We start from the raw sequence: 24,310 nt of genomic DNA on the forward strand, positions 1-24,310 counted from the left end.
GGTAAGCTATGAAAATAGTGTTGCCAGTCTTTAGAAGAAGACAATGAAGAAGAAGATGAAGACAAAGAAGAATTGTTTTTTATACCCTGCTTTTCTCTAGTGGAAGGAACCTCAACGTGGTTTACAGTCACCTTCCCCTCCCCACAACATGCACCCTGTGAGGTAGGTGGGGCTGAAAGACCCCTGACAGGACTGCTTGGTCATAACATCACTATCAGGGCTGTGATGAGCCCAAGATCACCCAGCTGGCTGCATGTGGAGGAGAGGGGAATCAAACCCAGGTTGCCTAATTAAAAGCCATAACAACGACACCATGCTGGCTCTAGGTAGTGGGTGGAGATCTCCTGGAATTATACTGATCTCCATATGACAGCAATAGATTTCCCCAGAGAAAATGGAGGCTTTGGAAAGTGGACAATATCCAAATCCTATCCTCCCAAGCTCCACACCAAATCTCCAAGATTTTCTCAACCAGTGCCATTATACATACATTGGATAATGCACTTTCAAGGCACTTTAGAAGTAGATTATCCTGTTCTGCACTGGAAAATCCAGTTGCAAAATCACTTTGAAAGTGCATTATCCAATGTGTGCAGGATAGGCCCTGGAATTGGAAACTTCAGTTTACATTGTAAGAAGCTTGTGACCAAACAGCTTCTACATAGAGAATCCAAAGAGACAGCACCACAAGGACGAGGCTGTCTGAAGGGTACAGTTGATGTCTCAGCAAAACAGAAAAGCATTATGTCTCTCATAGGCCACTTCATGTGGCTAATGACCTGATTTTGGCATGAAACTGACAACTGACCTATCAGTATACCTTGGCATTTTCCAGTAGCTGATCTTCCAAAAAAAAAAAAAAAAAGCCGGTCAAGCTTTTTTATGGCATGGATAAAAGAACCATCACCTGCAGGATCTGCAGCTGCTGCTCTTAAAGGCAGAGGAACGAAGACCAATAAAAAAAATGTGATCCTAAATCAACTTGGCAGATTCCAAGCAGCAGCCTGTCCAAATGTTATGCACAGTATTAATTTTGTACTTTAAAAAAATAGTTGGAGGTAGACCTCTTTGTTTTATCAATAATGTGTTTTTATTGATTCCCTTTCCTACCCTCAGATGTAGAAATGTGGTTTCCAAACATTAACAGGTATAGCATTTGAAACTACAATTGATGGCTTTTGGAGCTTGTTTACTGAAATGCTGTATGACTGTCACACTTCCCCCCATACACACACAAACGCACGCACGCACACCGGAAACAAATATAATCAGCAGTTTTAATAATGCTCCTGTGTTAAAACATGATTCAATCCTTTGGAAACTGTAATGGCTTTACTGTTGTTTATTACGATACATAAGCCAAACGGGTAACATAACAAAGCTGGTTTTATCCTTCTATTCTTTTTTACTTGCCTTTTAAAACAATGTCATCATTATTTAGTGATAGAGAAAGCAAAGTCAGCTATAGCCAGGCTTACTCTGGACAAAAAAAAACTTCCTGAATGTGTCATTTGATGTCCAATGATAACAAACAGGTTTTTAAATCTTGCAATGAAGGGTTTGGGCCACAGGTTACAAAATGCAAGTTTTGAAAGTTAAAATGCAATACAAGTCAAAATATGTTGGCATTTCGTCTACTGAGTAATTGTTCCAAAATAATTTGTGGAAATGACAGACGAATCGATGAATCAATAAACAAACAGAAATAGCTTAGAAGGCAGATGGGGGTGAGACTTTAGTAAATTATGTCATAGCAAAATAAGAAAGTTAGATTTTTGGAGGGTTTTCTATATGCAAATCTATTGGAGCCAGTAATATCACTTTGCCAGTTTGATGCCATATCATGAATCAAAACTAACTTACTATAACAAAGGCACTTAGTGGCAAATGCTGCAGTGCCAAACAGTGTCAAATTAGATAGGACTCAAATGTCTTAATTTGTCAGCTGCTATCATTCACAATAAATCAGAGAGCGAGAAGGACTGAGATGAACAATTGACAGAGATGCCTGCAAGGCAAGGAATATGTTTCAGTAAAACAACTCGAGGAAATGCAGCCAAGCAGGTAACAACCTGATCCCATTCAGAGTTAGGCGTGCCTAACAGTGTTACATCTCTAAATCTCAGATTATGTGTCATTGAATTTCAAGCAGTGTTTTCATAACCTGATCCAGCTTGCGTTGAAATCTACAATGCAATTCCTACAGGCTTTGGCAGCAGAGAATCAGGTGTGTCAGTATGGCATGCTGCCAGCCCAGGAGATAAAAGGGAAATTTGTTCTCACTAGCTATAGAGTTTGTCAGAGTCATACGTTCCAGGAATTCCAAGGGAGCCCAATAAAGGTACCTCAGAAAAGACCGGCAAGTTCTACTGAATATTTCCCCCTCTACTCAGTTATAAGTGTTTTGTCCCCACTTGGAGTTTAAGTTTAAAATCAAGACCAAGTACCATTGTTAGATAGTAGAAGAGAGCTAGTTTTCACTGAAAAGTTCATAGGAAATAGTGGACCTTTTCTACAAAGAAAATCATTCTCAGACCATTTTATATGGTGGTCCCTCTCACTATGCAGCACGAACTCTAGGGAATCTATGTAGCAATATCATGCTTGCTCATTGGTCAGTTGTGGTTAAATATATGTGCACTATCCATGTATGGAATTTTAATCTGAGCATGTTAGGGCATGTTTAATGAGCATCAATTGCTGGCCTTGCTCCAAATGCTCCAGGGAGGACAATTTATTGTTCGCATTTATTGTTTGTAACAGTGTACCTTTTCCCTCTGCATACAAAGGCCACATTTGTCAATAGGAATCATTGCATATGATCTTTAAAGGTGTTCCACTTGTCATGTGGTTTAGTTACCATCCTACTCTAAAAGCTGTAAAAAAGATACTGTCACTTGTAATGTTGAAAAGTGATGTAATAGCAGATAAAAAATGCAGTACATATTGGGATATATCTTTCCAAGAGGAGGATTGCCACTGAGAAAGAAATCTGCTTCTAAGACACTTGACATTTGGCCAAAGGACTGACAGATGAAGACACAAAAATTGATAGTATACTTCAATAGCTATCCAGTGCTTGTATTTTATGACAATTCCAAGGTGCTATGAAATTATTTGCAAATTTAAACAGCTAAACAAATGAATTGTAAGTAATAACATGGTTATAAGGCAATTCTGTTCTAATTTCTGAAAATACAGTGTGATAGTTTAACAACAGGTGAGATCTTTCCTCAGTACCTTTGGCTACCATTCTGGTCCACTGCTGTTCTTTTGATTGTTCTATACTTGTACCACATTTCCAAGGATTTCTGACTTTTCTCCAAATTATACACACCCATGGGCCTTGGACATCTCATAAATATTTGGGAAGCCATACTGGGCATAAAAGAAGAGTTGGCTTTTATACCCTGCTTTTCACTGCCCATAGGAGTCTTAAAGTAGCTTACAATTGCCTTCACTTCCTCTCCCCACAACAGACCCCCTGTCATGCAGGTGAAGCTGAGAGAACTCTCAGGACTGCTCAGTCAGGACAGCACTATCAGGGCTGTGATGAAGCCAAGGTCACCCAGCTGGCTGCATGTGGAGGACTGGGGTATCAAACCTGGCTAGCCAGATTAGAAGCCACCTCACTTAAACACTACACCACATTGGCTCCATATATGGCTTGTTGCACTGCATCTAAGGGATCTTCGGAATGAGTGTGGAAAGAATGTTAGGCATATTTGGTGCCCCGGTTTCTAAGTGAGGGTGAAGTACCGGTGGTGAGGGAATATAGAATGCCAATAAAGCTAATGAATGAATCAATGAATGGTGGGGGAATAAAAGTGAGGTGCTGGCAGAGCCAACAGGAAGAGGCTGTTACCTACCTAAATCCAGTACCTGAGGGCAGTGCTTCTCCTTGCCTCTGGGCAGAGGCAGCATAATATATACTGCCAAATGAACACACACTAAAATGGAACTTCCTCAAATGAGAGTAGTAGGAATAGTAGGAAAACAAAGGTGAATATACAAGGCAGTTTAGCTATCCTTTGCTAGATTTTTGTAGTCAAATGTCTTCTCACTTTTATTACAAAAATAGATAATGGGTTGTGATGGCCTTATAGAAGTTGTCTGTGCTTTGACAAATAGAAAATTTAAATGTATATATAGCAGCTTGTCTAAAGTCATTCAAAGGTTTTTAACAGGTGAGAAATTTGACATAGAACTCTTGCATTTTAACATGAACTATCAGTCATCCCATTTTTGGTATACTACTGATTGCATTACCCATTTCTGTTCATGATACATGACAGGAGCTGTTCGGTGATGTCTCAAACTCTTGGTGTCAGAAAGGTTGCAAGAAAAACAGTATTTATTTCTTTTTTGGAATAACCATTCTTGCATATCGTTAGGCAAGCACAAAAAATACTGCGGGACCCTGGCAAAAAGATGCAGGAGAATACTGTAAATGTATTTTCTGAGACAGGTATGATATTTATATTAAAGATATTATCCACACCCTTTAATAAACTGCTAAAACATTAAGTGCCTCTAAATATCAGCAGGTTCATTTTATCTCTTCACAAACTCTAAAAAACTGAAGCTAAACATATTATTATTATTAAAAGGACTATTTCAGCTATAAAAAACTTTAAAACCTCAATTTTTAAAACTTTAATTTTGCTGATTATTCTGTAGATAATCAAATCAATTAAATATTCTGAATACTGTATAATACTTGAAATCAAAGCACATTTGATACACATTACAAACAATATTGCTATCCCATGCAATAGAATTTTTTGAAAGTCTATACAGTGCATCCAGAATCCAAATAAATGATACGCATCTACTCAAAAATGACTTGATATCACAACTTTCATAAAAACAATTTAAAGGGATAATGCAACTGTTCAACGCAAGTAGCCCCTGAAATTTCTTCCCAAAAGCATTTCCCAGCAAAACTGGCTATTTCAAAGGAAAACAAAAACCTGGTGTTCTTTAAATGCAGCCCTTCCACTAGAAGTGCTGTTTTGAACTATTTCCCCTGATGTCCAGTGATTTACTTGACAATGAAACATTTGCAATTTTTCTGACTGCAAGGTGGTCTGGTAATTACAGCAGCCTTCTACTAAAAACTATACTCAAGGTTCATTTCTCCAGGACACAAAATGGCTTCCAGTGGCAGTTTGGTGATGAATCCACACTGAAAAGAGCAATCACTATGAATAACCTACAAATGGAAGGTTGCTGAAGTGACGTGGTGATTGGGTATATTATGCTATTGTGTGAACTTCAAGGGGGGAAAAAAGAAGTCCAATCAAACTTAGTGCTTATCTACTTTTTTTGCAAAAGGGAGAAGAGAAAAAATAAAGGCTACTGGCTTCTTCCTCAAGCCATATTAGGGGAGATGTACTCCTCTAGGAAAGATTAAAATGCATTGTTAAAGAAGAGAAGCATTCGAATTGTATCACAATCATTCTTTTCCCCCCAGCCTTTTAAACGTTTGGAGAAAAGTTAATATGAAAGAAAGCTCTGAAGTGCAATCATTCTGAACTAAAATTCCTTTGTCAACACCAGTGGAACAATAAATAGAAAGCTTTAGTTGAGGATTTAACAATGCATGACAATTTATTGAGCCACTTCTGATGGAGGATTTAATCAGAGACCAGCTTCTTCTGGGACTAACTTGAGGGTCTATATACCCACCTTTCTCAACTTTTTTATGATTGAGAAACATTCTTCAGGCTTTGAGAAAGCCCGGAAGTGGCATGATCAAGGTGAATATGGTTGAGAAGCATAGCTTTACACATGCTCACCTGGGGCTCTATCCCTTCCCACCCCCTCCAGGCTCATCATTGGCCATTTTGGAAGGGGAGGGCAGGGTGACATGACCTCCTGCAGCTGCCATTGCTGCAGCTTCCATTGACCTGTCACTGATATAATGGCCCCAGAAGGCCCTGCTGCTGCCACTGTAGGAGTAGAAGAAGTGGGCAGGCACCTGAGAGAGCTCTTGCCATCATTGCTTGTTGGGGGAGAGGAATATGCTGGTGAGCCCCTGCTGTTGTTGGGGATAGGGGGGGAAAAATGAAGGTCAGTAACTACAGAAGAGTGGGAGAGGAGACTACTTCTCATCCCTGTCCCCGTAGCTGCTGGTTCAGTTCTGCACTTCTAATCCGTCAGATTTCAGGGAGAGCCAGTGATGGGGATGACAGCAAGATTCCTCTCCCACTCATACTTCCCTATAGTTGTGGGTTCAGCTATCCTTTTAACCTCCCTTTCCACTTTCTAATCCATCAGCCTGCAACCGAAGAGGTCAAAGTAAAGATGGGAGGGGATATCACTAGAGAAAGGGAGAAGGTTAAATTGTCAGAGAAATGGAGGAGGGGAAATAGAGGGGATTGACAGAGAAAAAGAGATTGTTAAAATTGTCAGAGGAGGGGAGAAAGTGAGAAAGTGAGAATGATTTAAGGAGAAGGGGGATGGAAGCAGAGGTGGGGGGTAGGATGCAGTCTCTTGTGGGTCCCCACTTATTATTTGTATTATCATACATATGTTTAAGAATCCTTTTGTAAATTGCTTGGAATCTGCTATGTAAGGCATTGTGATTCATAAATATTTTAAAGAAATGAATAGATGAAAATGAATAAAATTGAATAAAATCTGTCTCAGTAAACAACATCAAAATAATAGAAATGTCAGCAGCTAAAAAAAAATCAGTTCTGTTTTGTGACATAATCAATGCAGAGAAAAAGAGCATTTTTGACTGAAGAATTCTAAGTGCAAAAGCAAAACTATAACACTCTCCCCAAGACTGGAATAATAAGAATGCGTGAACTGACCCTCTGCAACACAACATCTGCTAGTAGCCAGGATGTGAAAAGAGCCTATACATCATCATCTAAGCCCCAGAAAACACATCCCAAGAGATGGGCAGTCAAAGAACTATAATGGGGCAAATGCCTGAACATGCCTAGTGAATATCTCAGGATGCAGGAATGATATTCACTGTATAATTCTCATGCTCTTTCTCTGTTCATCTAATCCAACTGACAAGAGTATTTCCTGGCTCAATGAATCTTTTGTTAGCAAAAAGAATGCAGGAGCTTAAGTGATATTGAGTGTGTAAAGAGCACCTCTGTGATTGAATCCACATAAAAGAATGATTTAATATACCAACTACTGTAGGAAGGCAAGCTTAAAGAATTTAAAGTGACACTGTTCCTTTAATTTTTATTCCTCCTGCTTTGTCATAAATACAGCACACAACACCTGTGCCTAGAATAGCTAATGCTTTGCGGTAACTTTTCCATGTGCCACTTCAACAATGCACATCAACTACTTAATTCCGTAGCAGTTAACTGGGATAAAAAAGATCATGGTCTAAATGTAATTTTGATTATAGTGGCTGGATTTCCTTTTGGAATGCTACATGCTGTCTTTGAATCAGTAAAATTCAGATATATGTGTGTAAGGTGCTGTCAAGTTGCAGCTGACTTCTGGTGATCCTATAAGGTAAAAATTCAGTTGGAATTCAGGTGCTTAGTGGAATTGTTGAGATGTCCAATGAATCAAGAGAGGTCCTGATAAACACTGAATCTGAAAATGACAAAAATCAAATATGGGATTCATTGAGATGAGGTTGAACATGGATAAGGCAACTGAGCAGATTGTTGAGATGAGGGTGCAAAGGGTTGTTAAGTTGGAAAAGGTTGTTGGAACAGAAAGGGAGATTGAATCAACCAAGGTGGTTGAGATGAAGAAATAGTGTGGAATGGGGGGGGGGGAATTAACAAAGGATAGCTGTGATGATGGATGGGTAGTAGGGTATCCTGCAACGTGCCTGATAGGTGAAGGATGTTTCGGCAAGTTTAGGGCTTTAGAAAACCATATTAATGTACATGAAGGTGAAGTAGTGACGTATATGTGTGGGTCTTGTGAGTATAGAAGTGGTAAGGTTCAGTCTGTCATCAAAAGTAAATGTAAGAGTAAGAATATGGAGCAGATATTAAAGGCAGCGATCTACAAACATCTGGAGGACAATTTGGTGATCCAGGGAAGTCAGCATGGGTTTGTCTCCAACAGGTCCTGTCAGACCAACCGTGTTTCCTTTTTTGACCAAGTGACAGGTTTGCTGGATCATGGAAATTTGGTCATTTACTTGGATTTTAGTAAAGCTTTTGATAAGGTTCCCCATGATGTTCTGATGGATAAATTGAAGGACTGCAATCTGGATTGTCAGATAGTTAGGTAACCTCAAGGGACAGTTATGGTCTGGGCTGAGTGGCTAGGATGCCATGTTGCTAAAAGCTATGTCTCACAAGAAGCCTCACTGGGCACAGTGGACAATCACCAAGGAATGGTCCCTGGTGGCGAGTGACCCTTTCACCTGTCGCCCAGAGTTCTGTGAGCTCAGGTGGAGCTAAAGCCTGGGTATCTAGCTGTATTGGGATGTGTATTACTCATTGGGGGCCCCATGGTATGGCATTTGCAGTTCTGGGCCCTTTATAAGAGTGATGGGATGCACTTGGGGTGCACTTGTTGGAGTGGTGCATGGACATCTGGCTCCATGGGATCCAACATGTTATTTTGAATTGGCTGCAAAATTGAGCGGTGGCGGGAGCTCAAAGAGGTATATACCTATTCGGGCTCAGTGGCGGAAGTGGAGCATGGGAAGGATCAATTTTGGGGAGGCCAAGCTTGTGCGCTGTTTTCCCCTAGATTTGGGGGGCCCTTTAAAGGGCTGTGTGGATGCAGAGACTGATTGAAGGCTAGCATTTCCGGGGGCAGGAGAACCCAACAGAGGCTGGTGCCCAGAGGGGTCACTCCATGGTGCCTCCCCCCCTGTTTCAGCCTGCCATTATGTCCAGGTTTTGGGGCTGGATAGCCAAGGCAACCCGTTGAGGGGCAGGCTGTGGTGGGCTTCCTTGTGGTAGGGTAACCACAAGATGGCATGATTCTCTTCCCATGCTTGCCACGCTCAATGTTGAATAAAGGCTGTGGCCAAATATTTTATGCCAAAATTATGGTTGTCAGTGTCCTCATTAGGCGGTCAATATCCCCCTGCAAGGCAAGTGTAAAGTTCTGCATCTGGGTCAGAAAAATGAAAAGCATACCTACTGGATGGGGGATACGCTTCTAGGTAACACTGTGTGTGAATGAGACCTTGGGGTACTTGTGGATTGTAAACTAAACATGAGCAGGCAGCAGTAAAAAAGGCAAATGCCATTTTGGGCTGTATCAACAGGGGCATCACATCAAAATCACAAGATGTCATAGTTCCATTGTATACAGCACTGGCCAGACCACACCTGGAATACTGTAGGCCTCACTTCAAGAAGGACATAGTTAAAATTGAAAGGATACAGAGGAGAGCAACGAGGATGATCTGGGGCCAAGGGACCAAGCCCTATGAAGATAGGTTGAGGGTCTTGGGAATGTTCAGCCTGGAGAAAAGAAGGTTGAGAGGGAACATGATAGCCCTCTTTAAGTATTTGAAAGGTTGTCATTTGGAGGAGGGCAGGATGCTGTTCCCATTGGCTGCAGAGGAAAGGACACGCAGTAATGGGTTTAAACTACAAGTACAACGATATAGGCTAGATATCAGGAAAAAACATTTTCACAGTCAGAGTAGTTCAGCAGTAGAATAGGCTGCCTAAGGAGGTGGTGAGCTCCCCCTCACTGGCAGTCTTCAAGCAAAGGTTGGGTACACACTTTTCTTGGATGCTTTAGGATGCTTAGGGCTGATCCTGCGTTGAGCAGGGGATTGGACTAGATGGCCTTTATGGCCCCTTCCAACTCTATGATTCTATGAGAGAGGTAGAAGGCACTTTTGGATGAGATTATGAGTTTCAGTTTATGATCAAGAGTGGACTATCACAGCATAGAAAGTATAGGCATCCTGTAGCAAGAAAAAAATGAAATAATTTAAGTGAGATTCATCAGGAAAGCTTTAAACTGTAGCCACAATGGGAAGGAGATGTCCCATGTATGGATTCTAATGTAGGAGAGTAAATACCAATGGCCTGCCTGGGAAGGATGGGTCAAATAGAACCAAGGGTAAGAGGCTTCAAGTGCATGTTTACCAATGCTCCAGCTTCTTATGCAGACAGAGAGATATGATTCAGTAGGCATTACAGAAACTTGGTGGAATGATTCCCATGACTGGAATGCAGTAATGGATGGAAATGAGTTGTTCAAAAGAAACAGAAAAGGTGGAGTGGTATTGTATGTGAAGAGAGCTTGCTTTGCTTATTAATAGCCATTGATGAAGACATCTGTATTTGGAAATGGGGTATACTGGATCTTGTTCTGACATTGTGTGAAAATGAACAGATAGAATAAATTTAAGGCATAAGCAGCCAGCTTAGTGTTTGTATTATTCATAAGCACCCAGAGTTGGGCAACTTTCTTAGTACCATAGTAACATACATCTATGCTAATGGTCCCCAGCTGACTGGAGTAAGAGTTAACTGTAAACAGCTGAAGCCAATTACCTGAGCTTTGACTGCAAACAAGCTGTGAAACCAATTGACATTAGATCATCTTTGACAGCTGTCAAACCAATGAATCATCAGATCATCTTTAACAGCTGCCAAGACAGAGGGCTATACTCAAAAGTTTTAGATCTTCTTTAACAAGTCTCTAATCCAAAACCATTGCAAAGAGAAATCTATATCACTAAGAAGCAATATTGAGCAGATTAAGACTGGAGATTTTTCTTTGCAAAGTAATCTTGCCCCCCCCCCCCCCCCCCGCAATTTAGATCAACATTCAACAAAGCAAAACCATGTGGAAATACTATAAATTGGTTTTCCCATAGTAAGGTGGGGAGCATATTCTCACAGTCGTGTTAGTTGGAATGTTGGCTCAGAAGAATCCAAAGAGAAAATCAAAACAGAATGTTAAGGTTTATTAAAATAATTAAATTATTAAAGAATTAAAAAATCACACCCACACCTCTAGAAACTGCTCAGTTTTGAATGCAGCCAGTTAACCGTGGAATGCTTCTTCCCCTTCTCTCCGTTCTGGAGGCATTTTGGCCTGAAAAGGTAATCTATCTGTGCACAATATTTCTGTGCTTTGATTCCCAAAATATTATTCCGGATTGCCTTGAATGCATTCCACTGTTTTTAGAGGTAAAGGTAAAGGTATCCCCTGTGCAAGCACTGGATCATGTCTGACCCTTGGGGTGACACCCTCCAGCATTTTCATGGCAGACTCAATACGGGGTGGTTTGCCAGTGCCTTCCCCAATCATTACCGTTCCCCCCCCCCCCCCCGCTCCCCAGCAAGCTGGGTACTCATTTTACTGACCTCAGAAGGATGGAAGGCAGAATCAACCTTGAGCCGGCTGCTGGGATTGAACTCCCAGCCTTATGGGCAGAGCTTTCAGACTGCATATCTGCTGCCTTACCACTCTGCACCACAAGAGGCTCTTGCTTTTAGAGGTACTATGGTTTATTTAGTGCTCATTCCAGCCTGTTTTGGGGTGTTCCAGAGGTATTTTATCTCTGAACAAGTTAACATGCACAATATTTCTGCATTTGGAGTTCCAAAATATTATTCTGGCCTGCCTTAAATACATCCCACTACTTTTTGAGGTACTATTATTTGTTTAATGCCTGTTCCAGGATGTTCCAGAGGCATTTTGGCCTGGAAAAGGTTAATAAAGGTATGGGAGTTCCATATTTCATTTCAAAAATATTGTCCTTGAGTGTCTGGTACTCTTGCTTGCTTAATGCCTGTTCTGGTGTGTTTGAGAGACGTTTTGGCCTGGAAGGGGTAGATAAAGGGGTGAAAGTTCCACTTGTTCATTTCTAAAACATTGTTCTCAAGTGTCTGTCATTCATCCCACTGTTTTTTTGTAGGACTATTGTTTGTTTAATGCCCATTCCGGCCTGTTCCTGGGCGCTTAGGAAGCCTCTTGGCCTGGTAGGGGGTTAATAAATATGTGGGTTTTCTGCCTTTTCATTTCTAAAATATTGTTCCCAAGTGTCTGTAATGCATCCCACTGTTTTTGTGGTACTCTTGTTCAATTAATGCCTATTTCGGTGTGTTCCTGGCCATTCCAGCTTTTACCCTGTCCTTGAAAGATTCATTCATGCAGCTCCACAGAAGTTCAATATGTCTCCCAGCTGTGACTTGGCATTCAAAGTTTTAATGCAAATGTTATGCAGCTAATGCGATTCATGTTTGAGAGTAAAATTGGGTCACAATACATTTATTTGTCTGCCTTCAATATTCAATATTCAACATGTTTACTGGTATGGAACTAAGGAAGTGAGCAGATATTATATACACTGTGATGATGAACAGAGTATGAAGTTTGTAGTTGTGATTCCTCACTGTTGTAAGGAAAGGCTCTCAAAGACTGCCAGGTGTTGTGGGTCTGGCTGCTGATGCCCCCATGGAGGAGGAGGAGACAAAGGAAGCCACCACCCAGTTCTCAGTTCCTGCAGAAGGACCTGCTGTCTGGGATTTGAAGCAGCAGCCTTGCAGCCACCAGCCTCATGCCTGGACTCACCAGATCTAGAGAGAAGAGCAGACCAGCACTATAGTACACAGCTGGCAATGCAGCACCTCTATCTGTGGACTTGAGTGAACACAGGATCAGGGCCATGTAGGCTGCTCAGCTATTGGTGAGTTGCACCTGTCCCTGAATAATTCATCAGGGTTTTCCTGCCAGAAGCAGCTAGGAAATGGCAAAACAGCATGGAAACAATTTGTCCACAACCTTTGTGTGTCTATTGTTGTTCCTTGTCTTGTTCTAGACCTTATTGTGTTTGACCTTCTGATCTATGATCTGGCTTGTGCTCTTTTCATTCTCCCTACTGGTTTTGATACGTGGACTGCTAAATACGTATGATTTGACCCCTGGATGATATTTCTCACTACACATTGCCTCTTGCCTCAGGTGCCTAGCTGAACTTGGCTATCAGTTGAATAGTATACAGACTTCAATTTATTATAATTTTGACCTGTGAACCTTTGTTTCTTTGATTGGTTCCACACAGGCTGCTGCTTTGTTCACAGCAGTCAAATGTGTCATAATAAGTATGATCATGGTTTAATACACAGTTTAAGAAAATAAAAATTAGCTATGAAAATTTTGGACGTCCTTACTGAATGTATATTTTATAGTCAGGATGTCAATCTCATTTAGAGCAATTTTTGTGCAACTTAATAAACTGACATTTGATCCCTGGATAGAAGCTGCCCAGTGGAGATTCAAAGGAAGATTAACAATGGTGGCCCAATATGACATGTACATGGAAGTCACTTGCATGAGTATAGATGGCTGATCTTCATGCAGTAAACAATCCCTTCCATTTAGTGCTGAATACCCAACTTGGGAAGTCTGTGGCCCACCAGCATTTGGACAAATCCATTATGGCTCAACCCTGAGCAATGTAGGACTTGCTTTAAGCCCACTTGTAAATATTTGCTGAAAGAAGTTGGGTCTTTTTATTCTTCCCTTCCCCATGTCATACAGAATTAGTGCTAAATGGATACTACCTAGGGGGAATCCAATGGGCAGCTCCATGGTTCCTTTTAGCCATGAATTGAGAAACTTCTCATCTTTTTATGTTTACAGTTCTCTCCACTTTTTACATAAAGGGACTACTTAATTATAAAATATTTGTACCTTGCAGGATTTTTATGAGCCAGAAACCATTAATTTGCTTTTGGAATCATAGTCCAAATTTTATACAATCTCTTCAGGTTTACCAAAGAAGATCTTGGGGTTTGTATCCCCCTTTTTGCTACCTGAAGGAGTCTCAAAGCAGCTAACAATTGCCTACCCTTCCTCTTCCCACAAAAGACACCCTGTGAGGTAGGTGGGGCTGTGAGAATTCTGAGAGAATTGTGACTGGCCTAAGGTCTCCCAGCTGGCTGCACGTGAAGGAGGAGTGGGGAATCAAATCAGTTCTCCAGCTTAGAGGCTGCTGCTCTTAACCACTACAGCCCACTGGCTTAAAAATTCATCTGAACCTGGCAGATGATGTTCTTCCATTGGGCAAATACAAGGAAACAAAATGGTTGATAGGGAATGTGAATTTTATTCATAATTTTATTTTTTTGTACAATGCAGCCCTAATTCTTTTTAATGGGCCAATTTAGTCATAATGATAATGTCATTTTTATTATCTATTTTCAAATAGTTGCCATTTTGCTATCTGGAGATTGTAAATCGGACAAGGCTTTGTTAGTACATTAGTAAATTGTATGATATGAAAGCCAGGATTAAATAGTCAAATGCTTCAGAACCAAAACTGTGAATACATAGGCCCATGTAATGACTTAGCTGCAACAGTTATAAATGGAAGCCATTAAAAATAGGTTTTGCAAAAGTAGATTAGTTATCAAATGAAGCTTATCAGAAAGTAAATGTAGAAATACCGTCTGTGTCTATGCTGTTTATCTAAGAAATGATGTTGAATCATTTTTTTTCTTAGATAACAATATACGCATGTGGGTATATTGTCATATGTTACCCAAGGCAAAGGATACATGATGAAAAATACTTTCTACATTTTTAATAATTGAAGTCTTGGAAATGTTGCTGTCAACTTTAGAGGTATGTCTGTTAAACTGAGAGAAATGCACAGTTTGAGAAAGAAGAAAATCTGCTTCTCCAGAAAGAAAGAAAAAAAGATGGTAATAAGATAGAGGAATCATTCCTTTTTTGTAAGTGAAATACTTATTTATTGGCTTGGATTCTAAGTCTTGTGTCCATTTGCCTCCCTGCATAATTTGCCTATAGCAGTTTCCCCTGGTGTTGTCTGGTTCACTGATTACACATGAGTGGAAGCTCCTAGCACTCTGCAGCAGAAGCTGTAGCAAGGTTTAGGATCCAAGCCACTGAGTTGGATCCCATAGAAAATTTTCCACTCACGTGAGAGCTTTTGCATGAAAGTCCTTGCAAGTAGCCCTTGAACTTTGTCAACTTGACCATATCCCATCTGGGGTTTTTGCTTGCCCAATATCTAGTACCCTTTGAGCGTGTTATATAGCACATTCTAATTGGACTGTAATGGTTGCATCAGATAGCTTTTTGTCTTTTGATTTTTTGGACACTACCCAGCTTAACACTATTGAAGGTGTACATTTCAGTATGAATTAAAAATGGATTTAACTTGTCATTATAAACCTAGACTAGAAAAGGCTATTGCTCAGTGGAGAATGTATATATGATGGAATGTTTTAATCTTGACACATGTTCTCATATTCGCATCTTCAAAGCACATGTGGACATATCAATATAAATCTTAGGATACGAACATATCTCTTGGATGCTTTAGGATGCTTAGGGCTGATCCTGCGTTGAGTAGGGGGTTGGACTATATGGCCTGTGTGGCCCCTTCCCACTCTATGATTCTATGATTCTAACATTCTGTCATTGAGGCCCCTCTCAATCAGTTGATCAGTTGTGATCAGTTGAAATTTATGGCCATTGAGCAGATACAACCACATGGTTTAGAAATGTTAAACATTCAGAAACATTTATTACAAAGAGAGCCAGATTGGATTTTCAAGCTGAATACCTTACAATCCAATTGCTTTCTGTAATAATATATTTTTAAAAACTACTTGTAAAATTAAAGTAAAAAACTGAATGTAATTTAGACATGTTGTTTTAAAGATGCATGTGACAGAATGCTTTGAATTAATTGATGGAGTGGCTTTTATTATATAATGCTAAATACCCTTCTATTCTTTGGGTCACTACTAAAGAGCATTTACACTTGGTGGTGCTAATATTATTTATTTATTTATTTATTTATTTATTTATTTATTTATTTATTTATTTATTTATTTATTTTATTTTTCAGTTTATTTCCCACCACTCCCTAAGCAGCTCATGGTGGATCACAATGTCTTAAAACCCCATTAAAATTCCCATTAAAAGACTTAAAATCCATCACAACATGGCGAAAACAGAAAATCCCCTTCCTACCCCCATTACTAAGAGGGGCGGAGAAGGAGGAGGTCAACGATGTTCAAAAGCCTGCGGGGAGCAGGAGATGTACCTCGCCGACCCCAGCCTCAGCCTTAAACCTGGCAGAAGAGCTCTGTTTTGCAGGCCCTGCAGAATGCCGAAAGGTCCCTCAGGGCCCACAGCTCAACAAGGAGCTCATTACACCAGGTTGGTGCCAGGACCAAAAAGGCCCTGGCCCCTGGTTGAGGCTAGGCATGTTTCCCTAGGGCCAGGAATGACCAGTAGTTTCTCACCTGCAGAGCACAGAGCCCTGAAGGTTAAAACCAAAACCTGTTGTTAAATTTATAGTTCAAAGAAAAAACACTTCTTACCAAAGGAATCTCATTCAGATCCTTATTATGGTCATAAACCAAAAGAATCTTGTTCCCATCAAAGATCAAATCTCATTTAGTCAATTAGCTTAATTATTCATCACTTGATTGGGAAATGAGGTTGTAAAATGCAGATAAGATCCCAATCAAGATAACAACGATCTCTGGACTCTTAGCTCTGAGCAATTCAGTGAAAAATCTCTGCAGAGAGTTCAACATTAAGAATGTGTGGACTATCTCATCGCTTTCCCCTCAATCTAGGGAAATAAAAATAAAACAGCTCCCAGATTAGATTGCATTACTCTTCTGTCAAGAGAAAAACATCACTTCACCATGGAATCCTCGGTGGAAGCCATAATATAAGTCAGTTGACCCTATTTGTGATACACACCCCTTGTAACTATGTCCTGAAAAATCCCAGAACCTCAGAGGTTTATAAAACTATACAGCAAGCAAAGAAAGTGGTTAAAAATTCTTCCATACAAAAGCCAGATGCAAGTTAAAAACAAATTAACATATGCTCTAAATAAAATATTCAATATGTAACAATTCTCCAAGAGTAGGGAAATTATGTAACATTATGTAAAATAGAAATAATCCTCTTTCAGCTATTATTTCTACAGTCTTGTGGTAATGAAAAGTATATAATCTCTGGCAAAGGCAAGTCACCATCACTGTGAATTATGTTATTATTACTAGGAATAAAGCCCATTTTAAAGGGGAATAAAATCGGCGCTAGGGCGGGCGGGAGAAGGCTACGCAGCCCCCCCCACCACCAGCAGGTCTTCCGGAGGCTTCTCCTGGCTGCTGGAGAGGGCTGGCCGCGTCTTTGAAGTGGCCAGGCTGCTCCAGCGGCCGGGAGAAGGCGGCGCAGACTCCCCCACACACCGGGAGGTCCTTTGGAGGCTTCTCCCGACCGCTGGAGCGGCCTGGCTGGGGAGGGCCGGCGGCAGCGAAGGAGCGCCCGGGTCTGGCAGAAGCCGTAAAATGGCAGCAGTGGGAAAGGAGCAGGGACGCCGCATCTTCGACGCGGCGTCCCTGCTCCTTTCCCTAGTGGGAGGAGGGCGGCTGGAGGACTCACCGGGCAGGCAGCGTTTTCTGTCTGTCCGGTGACTCCCCAGCCAGGGCAAACGAGGCTCGGGCAAGCGGCCAATGGGGAGCCGTGTTTCGCGCAGCTCCCCATTGGCCGCTTGGCCTTGGATGGACACTCGGGGGGCCCAATCAGGAGCCGCGGGGGGGGGGGGGGTTTAAAGATAGCAACCTCAGCTCAACTTCAAACTGTACTTCTAAGAAGCTCAGTTCCAGCTCTACAGGCTGTACCTGCTGGTCCATTTCAGCACCACAATCATATTCTTGAGTATCTTGAAAATAACGTTGTCTTGACGCATCTATTTTCTTCTCCATACTTGCACCCTCCATCTTCAGGATGTGAATCAGCTTCTGCCTGCTAATCAAGAGCTCCAGAAGCAGAGTTTCTGTCATTACCATCACAAAAGACCCCAGATTAGCAGGAGGAGTGAGACTGAACCTTAATTCTCTCATGCTCTTTTGGGACAAAAGTATCTCAAGAGAAAAATCAAGCTTTCCTAGCAATCAGAGCATTTAATCAGAACCTGACAAAAATTAATCAGAGAATGTTTAATTCAGTCCTGCTACACTGGCACTTATTTGTAGAAAGAGCTATATATGCATTGGGCCAGTCCATTAAATGTTTCTCTGTCCAGAGTGATCTCATTTGGACTGCTGAATCTCCTACCTAACTAGGACTATCTCCAACCACATCTCCACCGCAATTAGACTCTCCTTCTCTTGTCTCATTTGGAAAATGTTCCAGGGCCTGGAGTCAACTCTTGCCTCCTGGCCAATGAAGCGACAAAACTCCAAGCCTAATTGGCACCCGCCCTGTTAAGATAGAAAATAATATATTGTTTCTCTCCTATAACTGGATAGACAATCTGTCCCACAAAGGGTATTTTTTTGGCTTCTCCAAACCATTCAAGTTTGTACAACAATTTAAGTCTCTCTGTCTCTGTCTCTCTGTCTCTGACTGTGTGTGTGCGTGTGTGTGTGCAGCAGTGTCACAGGAATCTTGTAACATTACTACACACCTTGGATTATTTGCTGTCTGAGTGTTTTGTCCCCTGTCTGGGAAACTATATCTCTGCCCTCAACATGCACTAATAAGCACTTGAGTTGCCATCTTATTCTTTTCCTTTAGCCTCTTGTCTTCCTTTCTGGCACGGAACATGTTGTACCATTAAGGTTGCCAGAATGAGGCAGGACACAGCAGGGAGGCTAACTGCTGGGGGTCTCCTCAGTGGTGATGCACCAATGGCAATGTTTAACTACAGAGCTCGGCCCATCAACATTTTGTTGATGGCAATAAAATGGCATCATTTTCATTGACACCAGAAGTGATGTTATTATAATTATTATGAGTGATGCTCATTTCATTCTGTTCAGATTTTCAGTATTCCATTCGAGATTTATGAAGCCATGGAAACAAAGGCAGAAGTGATATTGTGGTGTAGTGGTTAAGAGCGATGGCCTCTAATCCTCTACGTGCAGTTGCTGGGTGACCTTGAGCTAGTCACAGTCCTGTGAAAGCTGTTCTCACACAGCAGTTCTGACAGAGCTCCCTCAGTCCCACCTATCTCACAGGATCTGTTGTGGGAGAGGTAGGGAAGGCAATTGTAAGCTGCTTCAAGACTCTTTGGGGTAGTGAAAAGAGGGGGGGTATAAAAACCAACTCTTCTTTCTGGGCACAAGTCAACTTAAGCCCCATGTGTGAATACACTGAGATGTAAACATCTGGATTTTTAGGTACAGACAGAGACTGACAGTCATTACTATGTGAGGGTAACATTTGCTTGCATTTCTCACTCTTAGGAGCTTTAACAGGCTTTAAAATGTTTTGAGCTTTAAAATGCTGTCTCGCCATGCCACCACCACTTTCTCCTTCCTTCTCGAGATGTCAGTTCCCTTCAGTTATTTAAAGCTTTTAACTACTTATAGCAACAAGACATTAAGCTGTAATATAAATGCAGCATTATTTCTATCCTTGGAACTTCATTATTTCCCGAGTAATATGGCTATGATAAACCCATAAGAGCTGCCAAGCATCCCAGTAAAAGCCTATTTAAAAAAAATGCAAATTGGATTGTAAATAAGTTTCACACCAGGTCTGCCATTAGTTTATCATGAGATAATTTCCTGACAGCTCCTTGAAATTCACTCCTTTAAAGCCAGCCCAGCTGACTTGGCCACAGGCAAGAAAATCCATTTTTATGCCAAAATGCAAATTATAGCAGACTGGGTGCAGACTTGTAGCAGACTGGGTGCCCAACCCCCTTCCAGTTTCCCCTCAAGTTGTGAAATTCTATTTTCATCAATATCTTGCTTATGAGGTTTATGCTGAACCCCCAATTTTCAAGTGACATGTTGACAGCATAAGCCCCACACCTGCAGCAAGAGTTTTCTTCTTTGTGTGCACTATGCCAGTGGTCCCCAACCCGCCGGGCTGCGGCTCCTTCTTCCCTCCCCCCCGAAGCGAGAAGCTCGCCAGGCCACGAGCAAATCGGCCACCAAAGTGGCTGATTAGTTCACGGCCCGGCAAGCTTCTTATTTCGGGAGGGGAGGGAAGAGAAGCTTGCCGAGAAGCTTCTTTCTTTCTTTTTTAAAGTTTTATACTGCTGCTCTACAAAAAGTCTCTGGGCGGTTCACAGCAATGATAAAATATGATAAAAAATCCTAAAACACCCCTTACATTACGGTTTCTAAACTCAGATCATCTTCTTTTGTGCTGAGAACTATTATCTATCCGTTATTCCAGAAAGCAGTTTTCAGGAATTTGTTGATTACTTTTGTTACTGTTAGTCTGTATACTGAAATGCCAAAGTTAATATCCCCCCCCCCCCGGGTCTCTGTCTGTCATCTATCCATCTATCATCTTTCAATCATCTATCTATTAATCTTCTGTCATCCATCCATCACCACTCCTAGCCAGGCTTGTGGCGTTTTACTGTAAAAACCCAATAAAACAATAGATAAAACAATGGTACAATCCCTTAGCAGCATAACCCCCCCTTCTGCAACCCCTCCCAATTTACCAGTCCAGAATAGCCCCCACCCTATACTGTCCACAAACCTTGGGAGGGTCACACATTCAGCTCTTCCTGTTCTAGGGCATTCTGAGGAGGGACCCAAAATCTTACACAACCTGGCCTCACCCAAACACCTGGTAGAAGAGCTCCATCTTGCAGGCTCTATAGAACTGTGATAGCTCCATCAAGGCTGTTGGCTTTTCCACCAGGTTGGGGCCAGGACCAAGAAGGCCCTTCTCCAGATTCAAACTCAGAGAGCAAAGAGCCCTGTGCAGGCCATAAGGCCCCTCAGACATGTGGGACCCAGACCATAGATGGTCTTAAAGGTCAGCACCAAAACATTGAGCTTGATCCAGAATACAATCGGCAACCAATGCAGCTGCCTCAGCACTGGTTGGATATGGGCCCTCCAAAATTACTTTTTGAGGAGTATAGCAGCTGAATGTTGCACTAACTGTAACTTCCAGATCAAGGACAAGAGAAGGCCCTCATAGAATGAGTGATAATAGTCTAGCCTGGAAGTGGCAGCTGCATGGACTGTGATCAGGTGCTCTGAGCATAGGTAGAACGCTAGTAACCTACCTTGCCATAAGTGGAAAAGGGGCCTCTGTGCCTCCATTGACAAGGAGGCATTGAAGATAACCCCCAAATCCCTGGCTTGGGCACAGCCTCAATCTGCACCCCATCCAGTGAGGGGAAGTGCACTTCCTGGTCCGGCATTATAGAACAAGATCATATGAAGCATTACAATGGTGGAAACAAGCAGTCTGCCATTTTTAATGAACATCTGAAGAACAGAGAACAATCGGAGAAAGGGCATTTAACGGATTCACTTCTTGAGCACTGGGGAGGATGGGAGTGCTATAGTTCTGAAAATTTCTGAGTGCACTTAAAACAATTGAGATGGCATGGCATATACCTGAAGGGGATGCACGGATGTCCATGTTGTTGCTTGTAAGCTCAAAAAAACAGGTCTTTACATTTCATCTAAGGCCCTGTTTTTGGTGAGGGTTTTTCCTGTAGGCTCAGCTTTGCAATAATGATTTGGATTATTCTGCAAAACAAACAGATAGCATTTTCCCTTTTCTGTGTAGTCTAGTTCTGCAGGCTCAGCGAACTCCAAGTTACAACCAAGTGGGGGGAAATGCTGGTGCCACTAAACATGCAGGGGAAAAAAATTGCTTGGATTTATTTTTCAGCTGGACTAGCCATTTGTGCTCTTCACAGCAGCCTTCCTACCTGGAAGCGGGCAGTGAATACACATGGTGTAAATCTTTGCAAATCTAAAGTCAGCAGAAAGTAATTATAGCAACAAAATAGCCCTAATGCCAGCAGATGTGGCTTTTTAGTATCGTTTATAAGATCCTTTTGACTGATGCATTTAAGGTAGCACGCAGCAGTCTGCCATACTGGGGGAAGGGGATCCTTCACATTCAGGAGTCTCTTCGTTATTTTCTATTGCCTCCCATCCTGACTGTGTGTGTGTGTGTTTTTAAGAGCATCTTTGCGCAGTATGAGTGTCGATAAATCTACCCTTGCTTTTGCAGCTTAGTTTGTTTTGAAGAGTACAAAATCAGTCACAATTTGCACCCCCCCCCAGTGCCTCACAATTTGCTTAAAATGTGAGAATACCAGAAGTAACCCATTGTGAGTTGCTTGCTTACTCCTTTTCATAATTGTGTTTTAAATTGTTTACACACCTGTTATAGATAGGTTTGGGTTTTTTTTAAAGCAATTATCACATCACCTTTTTGGTCTGAAGAGGCTCATTTTACCTTCCTGGATGTGAAGCATGCCATTATGGTTAACCTCAACAATTATTTTCTTCTATTTTCTTGTTACTGTCAATTGGCTCATTTTCATCTTCACTTGGGTAGTTTAGAACAGCAATCAAAACTTTTTTTTAAGTTTTAGACCTGCTGTGGATAATTGCTCTCCTACTCTCACTCTTCATTTGTCTCCCTTCTTTGCAAAGGTGTGTCTTTCCGTTGCTATCATTTCCATATTTTTCTTGCTGTTTTCCACTGTTTTGTCTGCTCCCCCCCATAAAATGCAACCATCATTGTTCCTGCTAAATGAGGTGCAAAATTAACATGAACAGAACATTTTTATGAGGTCCACAAAGCTTGATCATTGCTTTCATTTGACTTCTCATTTTATTTATGTTTTCATGGGCACACGTTGTTCGAATTTTAATATTGCACAGCACTGAGAACACTTCTGCTTGGACAACATTGCACACCAGCATTCAAACTGACTTCTCCTGCCAGAGACATGCTAAACATTGGCCTAAGAGGGAATCTCTCTACGTGGTCTCCTGCAATCAAAATCAGCCCCGTGGTACAAAATAATTTTAATAGATCATTCTAGGGCACTTTATTTTGTAAATATATTCGCGCACAATCTCAGAATGGCACTAACATCTTTGTAAATACTGCTTTCTGGGCAGTATTTCCAAACACCCATGGCTCAACACCATTGTATATGTGAGAATTTAGCTCTGGAATACCTTCCCCACTATGTCTTAGCCTGCCCCTTGTATTCAGAACCTAGGGGCAAATTCCTCACCAAGATAATACCCAGCTCACATTTCTGATTCAGATAAACCTATCTATCTCGTATCAGATATTGATTCTTATGTTTCATACAAGGTGGAACTTTTTGTTCTAGCTGCCAGGAAGATTCAAGCTATACTTTTATAAGAGCCCCTATCTTGATATATTAATTTTAATTATCTTATAGTGATACATTATTTTATTTTTACTGTTCATATGTATTAACAGATAAATACTGTTTTATTTCTGTATTTTACCAGGTAAATGTTGCTCATATGTCTTTGGCCATATACAATAAATATTTATCAATCTCTACATGATCTCTATGAATGAATACATATAAAGGACCTCCTTGAATAGCCACTATCATATTTTTGCCACTTATATAAAAGTGAGCCCATATCTTAGTTATAGCAAACTTGACCAAGACAAAGAACAAACCATAAAAGAGACATCTCTGTTTATGCTGTACAAGGCACTTAACTAACTGGAATCTCCCTTCCTGGGTTTAAGTTACCACCACTGGCAGTTCATGAGACAAAGGATTGCAGCATTGTTACTACTTACAGTGATTTTAAGTGGTCTACAAGCAATATGGTGTCTGCTTATGAACCTCCTGGGTCATACTTGCTTCTTTCTCAAGAGCCTCTTCCCCAAAGCAAAGAACCAACCCTGGCTTTCCTTATTAGAAGTGTAGACATTTCAGAAGGCCTCAAGGAACATCACCTTTGGGAGCACTCATTCAGAAATATTTGTTTCTATCATCAGAAGATAATTGACTTGAAATCTGCAAATGTTTTTAACCATAGTAATCAGTTTGTGGCTATCCTATGTCCCATTGTAGCCATTTTGTGGTGTTGTCTTTTACCCCTTAACAATGTTATACACGCAGGTTCAATAATGTTCAGCAGCTTTGACTTAGAACATTCTTATTTTCTGTGAAGCTATGGCTACACATGTTATTGGCAATGAATTTTATATTGCCAAGAACAGTTCAATCAGTAGCAACACCATAGCCATCAATCCTTAATGAATAGGTTAGGGAGCAAGGTCTCTTCTTCCATGTGTTTTGTGGTGGCATCAATACATGGATTAACCACTGCTGGGACATTATGGAAACTCCACTCAACACAGTTCAGATTTTGAAGGCAATATGTAAACTAAGACATATGCAGAAGGTATTGATCTTCCTAAGGATGGCTGTCTTAGAGGAACCAGAATATAAAGATGTAATATTGCCTAATAGTTTCCTTGGCTGACTTCTAGGGACAGTCAAAGCAGCCACCATGGTTGTGGTCTGTTCTACTGAAACAGAGAGAAAGAATTAGGTGATGGTGACTAGCTGTGATTACTGTGA

At 41.2% G+C, this 24,310-nt stretch overlaps 1 protein-coding gene across 19 annotated transcripts in view; it reads left to right on the plus strand.

The window, feature by feature from the left end:
• Positions 1-6,003: 6,003 nt before the first annotated feature.
• The window catches only part of LOC143819938 (uncharacterized), a 226,884-nt gene continuing 208,577 nt past the window's right edge, over positions 6,004-24,310 (plus strand). For 10 of the 19 annotated variants that reach the window (XR_013225170.1, XR_013225167.1, XR_013225166.1 and 7 more), the window contains exon 1: positions 12,454-12,622. Coding sequence is in view for 1 of the 19 variants with exons in the window: in XM_077302133.1 (XP_077158248.1) it covers positions 11,616-11,655 (40 nt within the window). In the remaining 18 variants the exon portion in view is untranslated. Of the gene's footprint in view, positions 6,033-7,342; positions 7,498-11,476; positions 11,656-12,453; positions 12,623-22,637; positions 22,739-24,310 lie in introns of those variants that run through there. The other 9 variants (XR_013225171.1, XR_013225173.1, XM_077302138.1 and 6 more) reach the window with 6 other exon arrangements.

Source organism: Paroedura picta, chromosome 10 (genome assembly GCF_049243985.1).
Source record: "Paroedura picta isolate Pp20150507F chromosome 10, Ppicta_v3.0, whole genome shotgun sequence".
In the NCBI taxonomy this organism is placed as follows: Eukaryota; Metazoa; Chordata; class Lepidosauria; order Squamata; family Gekkonidae; genus Paroedura; species Paroedura picta.